This window comes from Mytilus trossulus, chromosome 3 (genome assembly GCF_036588685.1).
Source record: "Mytilus trossulus isolate FHL-02 chromosome 3, PNRI_Mtr1.1.1.hap1, whole genome shotgun sequence".
In the NCBI taxonomy this organism is placed as follows: Eukaryota; Metazoa; Mollusca; class Bivalvia; order Mytilida; family Mytilidae; genus Mytilus; species Mytilus trossulus.
This window is the reverse complement of record NC_086375.1, coordinates 15542581-15557292: the sequence shown is the minus strand read 5'-3', so window position 1 is coordinate 15557292 and position 14712 is coordinate 15542581. Positions and strand designations below refer to the sequence as shown.

Below are 14712 nucleotides of genomic sequence, written 5' to 3'. Positions count from 1 at the left end.
TCACTTTTGGGTAGTCCATTTCTTGATGTTCTCTCGAGCTCGGACAGATGCCTCTCGTTTTGGTAGAACTCTTGTCAATCCCTCTGTTGAAGTATCATCATTCTTGTCATCTAAATTGTTAATGTTTGTTCGGATTTCGAGCGGGTACAGTTTTACTATAGGACGCGAAGTACGTCCTGCACTAGTTCGTATTATAGCTGCTCGTGTAAAACCATCGTTTCCGGTAATCAATTCATCAACAACGGCAATGTTCCATCGGTTTTTCGGTAATTTATCATCTTGGACTTGCACTACATCTCCAACTTGAATAGTTTGTAAATTGTTTCCTGTTTGGCGATGAAACTCTCTCAGGGTCGTTATGTACTCGGATTTCCACCGGTTCCAAAAATGCTCCATTAAACTCGACTGTTTATTCAAATGTTTATGCAGTTCTTGTTTTCCACTATTCACGGCAATGTATTCAATATTCGGTTGTGGATACGGCGTTAAAGTTATTCTTCTTCCGTACAGCAAGTGTGACGGAGTTAACGGCTCCTCGTCCTCAATATCCGGTGATACGTAGGTCAATGGTCTATCATTAATGATCGCTTCTATTTCTGTAAGAATTGTTTGAAGTGTATCCATGGTAACGTAAGATCTGCCTAATGTTTTCTTCAAACAAGTTTTTGTTATTCCTATAAAGCGTTCCCACCATCCACCATACCAGGGCGCTCTTTTCGGTAATACACAGAATTTAAAAGACCGTATTTTCCCAATTTACCAGATCAGAAAACCCAACTTCACGTTTTTGTAGACGCTAGTACAACTGCATATGGAACAACTTGGAGATTCATACCAAAAAGAGCGCCCTGGTATGGTGGATGGTGGGAACGCTTTATAGGAATAACAAAAACTTGTTTGAAGAAAACATTAGGCAGATCTTACTAAGTCGTTTTCTCCAAATCTTTGGCTAAATTTTCCCATGTTGTCTGTATTTCTAATGGTAGTGGCTCATCCCATCCATACTTCTGTTTCCACAATGTCTGCATTAAGATTTTTGCTCGTACGGATACAGGGCTAAGTAATCCTAGGGGATCGTAAATACGTGAAGATTGTTTAAGAATCTCACGTTTCGTAATATTAGGTAGTTCAATATCAAATAAGTCGACTTTTTGAAAAGTTATCGTATCTTTAACTGTGTCCCTTTTCAGTCCAAGTATTTTGACAAAAGTTTCTTTTTCACATACGTTATGTTTTTTGGCTAAATCTGTAAGTTTTGAGCAATTTGAACTCCATGAACGAAGGTTGAACCCAGCCTCCGACATCAATGATCTGGCTTGTACAAAATACTTTTCGGCGTCATCTTCATTTTCCAAACTGGACAAAATGTTATCCACGTAAAGGTCATTCTTCATCATCGCTGAGATATTTGTGTTGCATGCATCCAAGTGTTTAAGCAGTGTTGCATTTAGGATGAACGGTGAACTTGTTGCACCAAACAAAATAGATTTAAATCGATATGTTGTAAGAGTACTGCTGGAATTATCTGTGTCGCTCAACCAAAAAAAGCGTGTAAAATCTCGATCTTTCTCATCTAATCCAATATGTAGGAAAGCCTTTTCAATGTCCGTGCTTATTGCGTACTTCTTGGTTCTAAATCCCATTAATATTTTTGTCAAGTCGTTCAAATCTGGCGGGGTTGACATTAGGCAGTCATTCAAACTTGCGTGATCTGGAGACTTTTTACAGCTACAGTCGTACACTATACGAATTGGTGTTGTTGTCGAATCTTTTTTTACGGCATGATGTGGTATATAGTGAGTGCTTTTACCATCGTCGTTCTCGTCGTTTACCTTCTCTATGAACCCTCTCTTCATTTGGTCTTCAATAATTTCTGAATATTTTCGTAGTAAATGTGGTTCACGACTTAGTCTTCTAATTGTGCTTTCTGTCCTTGCTTTAACGATCATGATGTTGGAAGGTAAGTCCGGATGATCCAGTTTCCATGGCAACTTGGCAGAATAACGTTCGTTTTCAAATTTGATACAGTCTTGTTGATAAGTCTTTACAAAACTCTCCTCGTCGTCCTGTTGTGGTAAACGTATTCCTAACGATTCTAGATTCCAGAATTTCTCGATGTCGCTTTCCTCTGCATGATGTGAAGTAACATTCAAAAGAACTGATGAAGTTAAGGATTTCTCTCCGTTTCTTATTACCGGTCCAGATAACAAGTAACCAATTTTTTATGCTACGGCTGTAGGTCCATTCCCTCTTATCACGTGATCTTGAACTATATCCCAATAGTAATCGGCTCCTATCAAGAGTGAAATTTCAAAGCTATCAGCGTTATTTGCCGGATGTGCGAGCTTTAAATTTTTCAAGTATGGCAAATTGCGTGTAAAGTATTTCGTCTGGTTTTGAAGTGGGACTGCAATATCTGGAACAATCAATGCATTTATGTTTACAATCTCACCTTTGTCTGTTTGTAGTTGAACAGTTACTGTATCCAAATGGCGTATATTCTTCTCCTTGTCTCCAAAAGCTGACAGTTCAATTGTGTCCCTTCCGCTTGGTCTTATCTGTAATTTGTCTGCTATGCCCTGAGTGATGAATGACCGTTGGGCACCTTCGTCAAATAAAATACTAGCTTCTGTGATCTGTTTCCCGTATGCTATTGGTGCGATAGCTGTTTTCAATAAAACGCTAGTGTGTTGTGAAGTATACATTACTGCGGTGTCTGGTTCTTCTGTTTTTACCAAGCCTACAACGGTTGATTTCTCCTTGCTCTCCTGTTCTTTTCCATCTGTAGCTTGTTCCCCGCAAATACTGGTGTGATGTTCCTTGTTGCATTTCTTACATCGGTTAAGTGATTTACACTCGGAAACACCGTGGTTTCCTAGACAGTTGAAACATTTTTTCTTTTGCTTTACGATGTTCAGTCTTTCATTCACGTCAGAAATTATCGTGCAATCTCCCGGAAAATGTATACCAGTGCAGTAGATGCATGGACGTTTTTTGTCATTGAAACGTGGATTGTTTGTATTGAAATTTCGCTGTGTTTTATTACGAGCTTCGGTCAGAAATGTTGCGGTAGTATGTAAACCTTCGCGGTCGGTAAATTGTCCCGCTTCAAGAATTCTCGCTTCTTTTGTGATGGCTTTTCTGAGGTTGTTTAGAGTTATATGATCGCTATCATATTCACGGGCAATACTTTTTCTCGTTTCTACTGGTAGTTTACTAATAATAATAGGTACTAATAGCGCGCCATACATTTCTTGGGTTTGACCCAAACATTCAAGACCTCTTACGTACGTTTCTAGGTGGTCTCCGTACCTTCCTAGGCTGTTTTAATCATTTGACGGTGAAGGAAGATCCATTAAAGCTTTCATGTAGGCATGAATAATCTTGTGAGGCGATCCAAAACGATCTTTGACCAAATTAACGGCAGTGGTGTAATTGGCATTTGTCAATGCGAAACCTTCAATAGTTTGGGCGGCATGGCCATGGAGTTGGGCCTTCAAGTAACTAAATTTCTGTATCTCAGTCAAAGTACTGTTGAAATGAATAGTTGATTCATAGGAATCCCAAAAGGTTTGCCATTGTAAAATTTCCCCATCAAAGTGCGGTAAATCTAGTTTAGGTAATCTGTGGTTTTGACTGCTATTTGACACCGAAGAAAAGCCTTGATTGTACAAATTATTTGTTGACTGCAAGTCACGATGGGTATTTTGCATGGAGCGGAAGTCATCAGGATGGGTTGGCTGTACATTAATTTCAGTTTCATTGCTGCGTATAACATTGGCATTGGTAAGCGATGAATTTGTGAGGTAAGATGGTAGAAAACTATTTGCATTTGGATCTAAAGACGTTGATGTGACATTTTGAGAAATAGAATAAGAATATATTTTTTTAATTTTCCGAAGTTTGGACTCTAAATTAAACATATACTCATCAGACTCTTGAATTTCCTCTTCTACATTCTCCTCCGACGTTAAATCCAGTATCTTTTCATTCAAATCTACGATAGTCTTCTGTTTCTGTTCAACTGCATCCGAAATAAGTTTCACATCATCTTTGTCTAAGTCCGAATTCTTTTCAATCTCATCGAATTTCTTGAATAACTTTGTAACTTGCCCTCTGTGTCCTCTACGTAATGTATTTAACTTCGATTCCATTGTTTCCGACAGTCACGGCACCATAAATGTTGTGTAAAGTAGATAAAATGCGTTGTGTATAGATCGTGTTTATTCTAACGCCTAGCCATTGCTATATCAGTAACGTCATAATTACATAAGTCAAGTAGCAACGTTAACATGTATATATTCGCGCTAAATTCCCGACAAAGCATACTTGTCAAATCTATAAATAACATGAATTCTACGTCAAATTCACATTAGTTATGCATATTTTATATAATTTATATAAAAACTAAAGGTCTAAAAATCAAAAGTTTTTGTCACAAAATCAAACATTCTGTTGTTACTTCAAACGCTTAACAAGTACGGAGATTTGAAAAAATAGCGAAAATAGTTTTCAAATGCTAGTATATCTTCCTCTTGTTGCTGAAAATGTTAAAGATAATATTGTTGCTATTGTGGATTGATGGCATATTGAGCGAAAATTTAAATTCGTACTATGTCAGTTAATTATAGATTGTGTGCTTGTAATATAGATAGTATTTACAATGTTAGATACTCCTGCAAGAACGCCATGATGAGATCTCTGAGGTACCTCACAAATGAATGTGTTATTGAAAGGAACTCAAAGAAAATAAAATTTCATTACCAAGGCTCTAATAAATCGCAACCGTTCATGAAGAACGAAAACTATTGCAAGATTCTTTGATTTGCTTAAATATATTGTACGGACAATTAAGGGAGAACATCTTAACTTTTCTAGTATAGTGGTGTTGTTTATAGAGCCTATCAACTTAAATATTATCCTTGTGAACATGCTGATAATTAAAATAAACGTATTCTTAAAAGTTATCAATTTATTATTGTAGCAAGGATGAGAAGTGTCTTGATCAGTAGTTTCATTGATTTTCTTTTAATGAATTATGACATAACTAAATATGTGGCAAAATCCTTGTTACTTCATTCATATGATGTGCACCACCTGACTTTGAACCTTTAATTAAATTAGTTCCCTTAGTTGCAGAATGAAAATCTAAATTATATCAATCTTGCGGATGATACAGTCCTTGTCCGTCTTGGATCTAAAACTTAGGCGTCTTTTAAATCTTCTTTTTGTGGATATTTACAAAAAAGTTGTTTAATCCTAAGGAAAAAGTTTGACTTTTTACGATATGGGAAGGATGAACTCAGCATTTTTTTTAAAGAATTTGGCCAAAAACGTAAGAAAGCGTTATCAAACCTGAAAATTCAACATACGATGTGTTACCCCATGCGGACAAATCACGAACAATATCTTCTTGTATCTTTATTTCTATTTGAATCTTGCTCTTTTACGTTTTTCGTTAATTCACATACCAACTAAAATGCTTGTAAAAATCAATTATCGAAAATTATCCATGAACTGCGAGGTATCATTTTAATTCTATCAAGAACATGTTCAAACAAATCACCATTATTCGTGGGATATCAGAAAACATAAACAACAAAATGCATGACGATTTAATCATTTTCCTGCTGTATTATAACACTGATCATAGAACAAAAGGGAAAACAACGAATAATAAGTAAATGGATAATGCATTCGGATGACAAATGAAAACATTTATATAAAATCAATGATTCAAATATTTTTTTCAGAGAAATGGAAGGAAATGTGACCATCTATTTTACAAATGGATGTCCAAGTCAGGCAAGTAAAAATGTACTTTACATTGGAAGAGCAAATAATTTTATGCACCTACTTGCGAACTTCATGTGATAGTTTCGTCTTTTGCATCGTCATGAGATTAAGTGTGCACAAAATAATTTAGATCAATATAAGACGTAGAAGGGTATAATGCAACTTCTATAGTAAGAACTTAAGCTGAATTTAAGACTATAATATAATTTAGTTCAAGTTTTTACTAAAAATAACAAGAAGATGGAAATAAACTCATCATAGAGACCAGGATTAAAATTTTAAGTTTGCGCCAGACGCGTGAAATTTTCATAGCAGTAGTTTATTGATCTTCAAATCTCATCAATTTGATTAAGAAGATACAAAACAAGGTAACAAACGCAAATTGATGGATTCGCATGAACTCATAAGGATCGAAACAGGTCGTGTCGACGGAGTAAGTGTCTCCTGCTGTGTATGCATCAATACGAATCCGCATGAAATGAAAATGTCACAATCGGGAAAAGGTCACACTCAGTATAATCACAGGCCAGCCGACTATTGTGCATTCTAAAGATCTGAGACCGCGAAAACATGTTGAGACGCAGACATATCCTATAAGTTAACCAATTTATAATGGTTACCGTAAAAAAAAAATTTGCACAGGTTTCAGTCGATCTTCATCGTTAATCTGTTGGATTAATTTTAATGTAAGGTGTACACGCTTGTTAGTATAACTAGAGGCTCCAAGGAGCCTGTGTAGCTCACTTGATATTTTTATGTACAATTGATACGTGAAAAATGCAACCGTTATAATTTTGATTTAGTTTCAGAAGACTTTTGTAAAAGATTACAAAAATTTACTTTAAACGGCAATCACTCCTTATTGGGTCAATTGACCATTTTTGGTCATGTTCACCTTTTTGTAGACCTTACTTTCCTTAACATTATTGTTGTTTACAGTTTATTTATATCTATAATAATATTCAAGGTAATAACCAAAGACTGCAAAATTTCCTTAAAATTACCAATTCATGGGCAGAAACCCAACAACGGGTTGTTTGATAGACTGATACGTCTGAAAATTTCAGGGCAGATAGATCTTCACCTGATGAACATTTTTTCCATTGTCCAATTTGCTCTAAATGCTTTCGTTTCAGAGATATAGGCCAAAAACTGCATTTTAGCCCTATGTTCTCGTTTTAGCCATGTCGGCCATGTTGTGTGGCAGGCAGGGTCATCCGACACTTTTTTTAAACTAGATACCCTAATAATGATTCAAATTTGTTAAAAATTTACTTTAAAGGGCAATAACTCCATAAGAGGTCAATTGACGATTTTTGTCATTCTGACTTATTTGTAGATATAACTATGCTGAACATTATTTATGTTTACAGTTTATCTCTATCTATAATAATTTTCAAGAAAACAACCAAAAACTGTAAAATTTCCTTAAAATTACCAATTCAGGGGAAGCAACCCAACAACGAGTTGTCTGATATGTCTGAAAATTTCAGTGCAGATAGATCTTGACCTGATGAACAATTTTACTCCATATCAGATTTGCTCTTAATGCTTTGGTTTTTGAGATATAAGCCAAAATCTACATTTTACCCCTATGTACTATTTTTAGCCATGGTGGACATCTAAGTAGGCGGGCCGAATCATCGAACACATCTTTTTTAACTAGATACCCCAATGATGATTGTGGCCAAGTTTGGTTGAATTTGGCCCAGTGGTTTCAGAGGAGAAGATTTTTTGTAAAAGTTAACAAACAAAGACGGACGACGGACGACGGACGCCAAGTGATGAGAAAAGCTCACTTGGCCCTTTGGCGAGGTACATCTGATCCACCTAAACACTAATGATTAGGACTCAAACAACAATTTGAACTTATTGATATATTAAAAAATTGTTTTATGACCTCGACTCCATGACCAATCATCGTTTTTTATATCAAAAAATTGTTTATTTGTGGAACGAAACTCCATGCAAATGGAATTGAAATGCATGTGAGAAAAAATGTCTTAGTAGAAACATATTTCATGGCTATAACTCATATAAATCGAAAATATTCTTATTTAAACAAAAAAGCTTCAACAGTTTGAATCCTAATATTGGGAGAAATTTTGAAATACATTTCTGTTACTATTTGACCCGAAATTGTAAATGTTTTTGATCTTTATCATAGTTTTTTCTCTTTTAACAGCAAAGAAAAACATTCTAGTGTGTACTCGGAAATCAAGATTGTATGGTAATTTGAACTTGAGGGAAAGTAGTAAACCATCTGTTTTTCGTGATTTAACGAAAAAGGAAATTGCAGGACTTCTTGATTACCTTTATAACCGTTCAGATTTAAACCTTACAACCGCAGATAAAACAACAATCAATTCAAACTATATTTTCAGTTCTGAAATATTTTTGCCACCGAAAAGAGACGTATTGAAACATTTAGATACACATTGTGTTCAGCCTAGACGTGAAGCCCGTGTTATGATTTTGCGAGGCGGTATCTCCAAACCAGATGTAATAGAAATTATTGTGAGTCCTTTGCCAAACCCGACTGGTTATCGGCATGTTCCTTACCTACCAAAATATATTCCATTTATTGATCGTCCTATTGACGTTTTTGATTTCAATCTCACGCCATTGCTAGAAAAAATTGATAAAGTTGCAGGACAAATACTCAATGAATTATATGGTGGTCGTTTAGTTAACTGCGGTGATCGCTGTTTGGTTTTTAATCTCAATAACCAATTGACAACTCCGTTATCAGGAGTCAGGAAACGTTTGTGGTTTAGTTGGTTATATCAATTTAAGGAATATTATTTGTTATGGCCCGTAGATTTTGCAGTACTCCGAGAAGTAGATAATAACGGTAATAATACTATAATCAAGATTTGGTTTGATGGATCATTGTTTAATAGCCTGGAAGAAATAGTTGCATACTACAATACATACAAGGAATATATCAATAAAATTCCCTTTCCAACAAACGCAGAAAATAAAGATAAGTCTATCAATTCTAGAGGCGAACCATCGTTTAAAATACCTCTAAAAGACCCATCACAAGTATCCCCAGACGGTATACGTTACAATATCGACGACAGACATGTTTCATATTCGTACTGGGAATTTGATATTGGGATGTCGGTATTCTACGGACCACGGCTAAATGATATTCGCTACAAAAGTGACCGTATTGCTTATGAAATAAGTCTCCAAGAACTAGCCAATTTTTATTCCGGAGATAAGCCACAGGAACGTGTACTTTATTTCTTAGACTCTATGTTTAAGATTGGTGCGTTGGCAAAATATTTACACCCTGGTGTTGATTGTCCAAATGATGCCACGTTTATAAGTTCTTCTTTTAAAGTTGACACACAAGATAAACCTCTAACAAATGAGCGTGCATTCTGTATATTTGAGCACAATACAGGAATGCCACTCCGTCGCCATAACGGTTACTTTCGATATATCCATCGATTTTATGAAGGAGTTGCAAATGTAGTTTTGATCGTCAGAACCATTCCTACGATTGGCATTTATGACTATATCATAGATTTTATATTTTATCAAAATGGCGCCATAGAAGTTAAAATAACACCAACTGGAATAGTGACAAGCTCATGGTATAGCCATGACAACCCGTACAGTTTTCAAGTTGATAAAAATCTGATGTCGCCATTACACCAACATTTGTTTAATTTCAAAATGGACCTTGATATCAAAGGTACAAGCAACAGATTTCAAACTGTCGACATTGAACCGGATGTTGTTGAAAACGTATGTCACAAAAATACAGGTTCTACAATTGTTCAGACTAGATTCATAAAAAGATTAAAACAGACGGAACTTCAGGCGGCTTACAAATTCAACTTCGATTATCCGAAAGTACTAACTTTTGTCAACAATAACAAAAAAGATAAATTTGGAAACTCTCCTGGTTACAAATTGGTAAATAAAGGGATGACTAAGTTTATAAGACCATCAAAAGACGGAAATAACCCAGCCGTGAGCTGGGCCCAGTACCAGCTTGCAGTCACAAAATACAAGGACAGTGAGCCACATTCCAGCTCAGTATATACCCACTCAGACAATCCTGTATTTTTCTTTCAGGAATTTATTGATGACAATGAAAATATTGTAGACAAGGTAAATAAGTTTAAAATAATGTGGTCCCTTTTTGTCATTGAGCTCTTCACTATTTCGATTTGTATACATTCTTCGCTTTCAAATAATTGACTTTTAACGTTCCTGTCTGAGACCATGTTAAAAATGTACAATTTGTAGTTTAATCTCTCACCAACAATGTGTAGAGTAGAACTAAAATAATATTGATTTGATGACTGAATATAAAAAAACTAGTCACCATTATCGTAGAACTGTTGAAAAATCTGTAAAATATATTTTAAAGATCTTTTGACATTTAAACTCGGTACGCTAGGTTAAAGGTGTCACAATACTTGGTACGCTAGGTTAGGTGTCAAAGATACTTCATACGCTATGTTAGAGGTGTCGAAGATACTTGGTACGCTAGTTTAGAGGTATCAAAGATACTTGGTTCGCTAGTTTAGAGGTATCAAAGATACTTGGTATGCTAGGTTAGAGGTGTCAAATATACTTGGTACGCTAGGTTAGAGGTATCAAAGATACTTGGTATGCTAGGTCAGAGATGTTAAAGATACTTGGTACGTTAGGTAAGAGGTGTTAAAGATACTTGGTACGTTAGTTTAGTAATATCAAAGATACTTGGTACGCTAGTTTAGAGGTATCAAAGATACTTGATACGCTAGTTTAGAGGTATCAAAGATACTTGGTACGCTAGTTTAGAGGTATCAAAGATACTTGGTACGCTAGTTTATAGGTATCAAAGATACTTGGTACGCTAGTTTAGAGGTACGCTAGGTTAGATGTGTGAAAGATACTTGGTACGCTAATTAAGAGGTATCAAAGACACTGTTTCAAGTTGATGTAAAACATCACTGATAGTTTTCTTATATATAACCTATGTGATCACTTATTTAGTGTTATTGGGGAAGTTTTCTCGTCGTTTTCGTTGTTTTTCTTTTGTTAAGGCGTTGTCAATTTCTCTTCGACTTCTGATTTGGAATTATCAGCGTGGTATCTTCGCCTTAAGGTGGTATGGGAGTCTAAAATAAAAAGGATAGAATTTGTTCATACTTTGTCAAAATGTAGTATCTATTGATACATGATCAAAAATGTTATAAAAATGATAGGTCACCGCGCATTTTCTCAAGCTACAGGTTGTGACAAAATGACAAATTTTGTATGGATTATACAGGAAAAAGCACCATTTTGTGAATAGAAACTAAACAAAATGATAGAATCGTATAATAAATTAGAAAAAGATAGCTTCCAGACAATGCTTTAAGAATATCAAAAGTAAAGATAGGGTCACCGTACGTTTTTTCCGGCTAAAAGACAAAATAGGAAAATTTCATGTAGAGTCCAACAGAAAATGCACTGTTTTAGAGTTACCTCCCCTTAAAATGCCAATTTGAAAGTATTCAAAAAACAACCCAAAATAACCTACACTTCTAAAAATTTAATATTTCTAAGTTATATTCTTATAAATTGGTTCTTTTAAACGAAAATTCACATTAAATATTGCATTCCTGCATCAAATTTTGCTAACTTGATAGAAAATATGGACCTTAGATTCTCTGTTTTTTACAATCCAAGATGGCGAAAGACACCCATACCACCTGAATTTCTATTAATTAATCTAAAATCTTTCACTCGTCAGTATTTTTCTCAACTGTTCTTGTAACACCAAAATGTTTATTTTACAGGATCTAGTTGCATGGGTAACGATGGGTATGCATCATGTTGTACAGAAGGAGGATTTACCAGTCACACATACACCAGGTCAATCACATAGTGCATTCTTAATACCGTTTAATTACTTTGATGAGAGTCCTGGCATGTCGGTGGGAAATGCAGTGCGAATAGATGCAGTCGATGCCAATGGAAAGACTAAGGTGGAAATCAAACGATATGGTACCAAAAGTGATGTCAACTGTATTCCTAAGAAAACTTATTATGATGAAATATTGAAGAAAAATCCGTGTCTGGCTGTGGAGTGTTAATTATCACATATAAACATGAAAACAAGTTTATGTTGTTTATTGTTTTTCTTTAATGCAAGCAAGTCTTAACTTAATGGCGACTAAAGTTTTTAATTAGTTTTCTATGATTTTGAATGTCAACCTTACATATATCAAACTGGCAATTTGAGTCCTCAGTACATCAAAAATCGAAAAAAATATGTTTATAAAGACGAACAACTTCAAACTAGAGTCTGACAAACGTGATGACTTAGAAGGGGGAAAAATTAATAGTAACATAACATCTGCTTTGTCGTATAGCTTTTACATAACCCAAATAATTCGTTATGCTCGTGTAATTTCATTGCCAGGGTTATGCTTCATAACAGAGTGTCGAAAAGAACGAGTGAAATTGACATTGCATGGACAAAAAAAATGGGTTGATCTATACGATGTATCTGTGTCTCACCTAAGTCGTGATATATGGTTGTGATCTTAGATCTGGAATTTCATGCAGCTGTCATACAAGTGAGCTAGCTATGAAAACCAATTATATCCACAGTTTTCTACATAGAAAAGTTACTGTTCCGAGTCAGATATATGACAGTTGTTTTCCATTCATTTGATGTGTTTGAGCTTTTGATTTTGCCATTTGGTAAGGGATTTCCCGATTAGAATTTTCTCGGAGTTGGTGTTTTTGTGTAGTTTACTGTTTAGATTGTATTGATTGATTGATTGTTTATGTTTTAATGCCTCTTTTAAGCGCCACTTTTATGGTATTTCGCGGCGAATTGTTTTTATTGTAGGTTGCCCGGAGAAAACCACCGACCTTTGGTAGGAAAAGAATAACCATATAATATGTAATTTACTAATTTACCAAATGTATATATAAAAAAGAAGATGTGGTATGATTGCCATTGAGACAAATGTCTACAATTGACCAAACTGAGACAGACATTAACAATTATAGGTCACCGTACGGCCTTCAACAATGAGCAAAGCCCATACCGCATAGTCAGCCATAAAAGGCCCCGATATGACAATGTAAAACAATTCAAACGAGAAAACTAACGGCCTTATTTGTATAAAAAAAAATTAACGAAAAATAAATATGTAACACATAAACAAACGACAACCACTGAATTACAGGTTCCTGACTTGGACAGGCACATACATAAATGATGTGGTGGGGTTAAACATGTTAGCGGAATCCCAACCCTGCCCCTAACCTGGAACAGTGGTATAACAGTGCAACATAAGAACTGTGGCTATTCCAATTGTGAATTTTGTATTGATTATACATTCATATGGTGCGTCATGTTTGCATGTCGGGAGACGGTTTAAATGTCGATTAGCAAGGTCTCGCTCTTTTTCGAATTCATGGAACGAATTTATTTTCTGTTTTTTACCTTGATTTGTCTTTTCTTCATCGATGTACAAGATTGCAACATTGGTGTTGACATGAATATCAATAATATGGTCATTTTTTATAAATTTCCTGTTACAAAATTTCTCGAAAACTAAGGATTTTCTTATCCCAGGAATAGATTACCATAGCCGTATTTGACAAAACGAAATACGAAAATAACCCGCTAATACGGTATATGTTTATTGCTACGGTCATTTTTTTTTTGATGATATACATATAAAAAAGAAGATGTGGTAATTTTGCCAATGAGACAACTCTTCAAACGAGACTAAGTGACACAGAAATTCACAGCAATAGTTAACCATACGGCCTTCATCAATGAGCACATCCCATACCACATGTTTAGCTATAAAAGGTCCTCAAATAACAAATGTAAAATAATGCAGACGTGAAAACTAAGGTCTAATTAATGTACAAATAATACCAATATGAAACACAGCAACAAACGAACAACGGAGGTTGCTGACAAAGGGCAGGCATATACATACAGTATGTAAGCGGGGTCACACACCTCCCCTAACCTGATAGAGTGGTGTAGCGGTAAAACATAAGAACATACTATAAAAATCAGTTGAAAAATGCTTAACTCATCAGATGGATACAAATACAAATGCAGCTAACAAAAACACAGAGTGAACGTGGCCGAGTATTTGTACATCTAAACTTCAAAAAGACACTAAGTACAGATCTGAGAGTACTCGAGGTTACTGACAGCTAGTTCAATGCCATTAACAACAAATAAAAATGCATGCATCTAAGACTTAAGTGTCAATCAGAACAACATCCAACGGATTTAGCGGAAAGACGTCATAAACAGTCAGAGCAATGACAAGATACAGGTATCAACAGATTGTACATCCATGAAAGTGCATATGTATATAAAAATAATATTTAGTTTGCTTTTAATTTACTGATAACAAAATCAGTATTAATACAATTGAAAACAATCTTCAAAGATCTAATTACAGTGTTGAATTGATAATCTTTTAGAAGAAGTTTATTTATATGATCGATAAGTTTACCAGGATCGTTTGTTAATTTGCGTGCTCGGTAAACAACATCTCTCTAAAAATGAGGATGTAATTTCCCGTTTGAAATAAGTTATCTACAATCGAACTTCAAAACCAAATCGCTATATCTATGGAAGAATTAATTATAGGTTTTGCACCAGTCGTAAAAATATTTCTGAAAGTCTTTAAAGACACATTTCAATTTTACATCATTAATATTAAAATTTGCAATGTTTATTTATAATGCATGTATGCATTATAAATTTAGTTTTTCTTATAAAACTAGTGATATAAAGTACTGTTTCTCCTCAATGAAATGGTGTTTTATATATACATATTTATGACTTTCGAACAGCGGTATACTACAGTTACCTTTATTTAGATATATCAATGAATCAAAATAATACAATCAAGAAATATATATAAAACA

At 34.8% G+C, this 14712-nt stretch overlaps 4 protein-coding genes across 4 annotated transcripts; 1 reads left to right on the top strand and 3 right to left on the bottom strand.

Moving 5' to 3' along the window:
• LOC134710444 (uncharacterized) lies at nt 1-624 on the bottom strand. Its single transcript, XM_063570803.1, has one exon. It carries the CDS (start codon nt 622-624, stop codon nt 1-3), a length of 624 nt encoding a protein of 207 aa, XP_063426873.1.
• Nucleotides 625-923: 299 nt separating this feature from the next.
• Nucleotides 924-3251, bottom strand: LOC134710443 (uncharacterized). The gene is made up of 2 exons (XM_063570802.1): nt 2453-3251; nt 924-2128 (listed from the first exon to the last, which is right to left on the bottom strand). Exons 1-2 carry the CDS (start codon nt 3249-3251, stop codon nt 924-926), a joined length of 2004 nt encoding a protein of 667 aa, XP_063426872.1.
• Nucleotides 3252-3326: 75 nt separating this feature from the next.
• On the bottom strand, nt 3327-4154 carry LOC134710442 (uncharacterized). Its single transcript, XM_063570801.1, has one exon. The coding sequence runs from the start codon at nt 4152-4154 to the stop codon at nt 3327-3329; it is 828 nt and encodes a 275-aa protein (XP_063426871.1).
• Nucleotides 4155-4547: 393 nt separating this feature from the next.
• On the top strand, nt 4548-11885 carry LOC134709258 (putative amine oxidase [copper-containing]). The gene is made up of 4 exons (XM_063569424.1): nt 4548-4609; nt 5756-5805; nt 7982-9927; nt 11589-11885. Exons 1-4 carry the CDS (start codon nt 4548-4550, stop codon nt 11883-11885), a joined length of 2355 nt encoding a protein of 784 aa, XP_063425494.1.
• The last annotated feature ends 2827 nt before the right edge of the window (nt 11886-14712 follow it).

Coding starts and splice junctions, on each gene's coding strand:
- LOC134710444 (XM_063570803.1), bottom strand. CDS start 624: ATGGATACACTTCAAACAATTCTTACAGAAATAGAAGCGATCATTAAT.
- LOC134710443 (XM_063570802.1), bottom strand. CDS start 3,251: ATGTATGGCGCGCTATTAGTACCTATTATTATTAGTAAACTACCAGTA. Junction 2,129..2,452: donor TCAACTACAAACAGACAAAG/GTGAGATTGTAA, acceptor CACATCATGCAG/AGGAAAGCGACATCGAGAAA.
- LOC134710442 (XM_063570801.1), bottom strand. CDS start 4,154: ATGGAATCGAAGTTAAATACATTACGTAGAGGACACAGAGGGCAAGTT.
- LOC134709258 (XM_063569424.1), top strand. CDS start 4,548: ATGTTAAAGATAATATTGTTGCTATTGTGGATTGATGGCATATTGAGC. Junction 5,806..7,981: donor CAAATGGATGTCCAAGTCAG/GCAAGTAAAAAT, acceptor CTCTTTTAACAG/CAAAGAAAAACATTCTAGTG. Junction 9,928..11,588: donor ATGAAAATATTGTAGACAAG/GTAAATAAGTTT, acceptor TTTATTTTACAG/GATCTAGTTGCATGGGTAAC.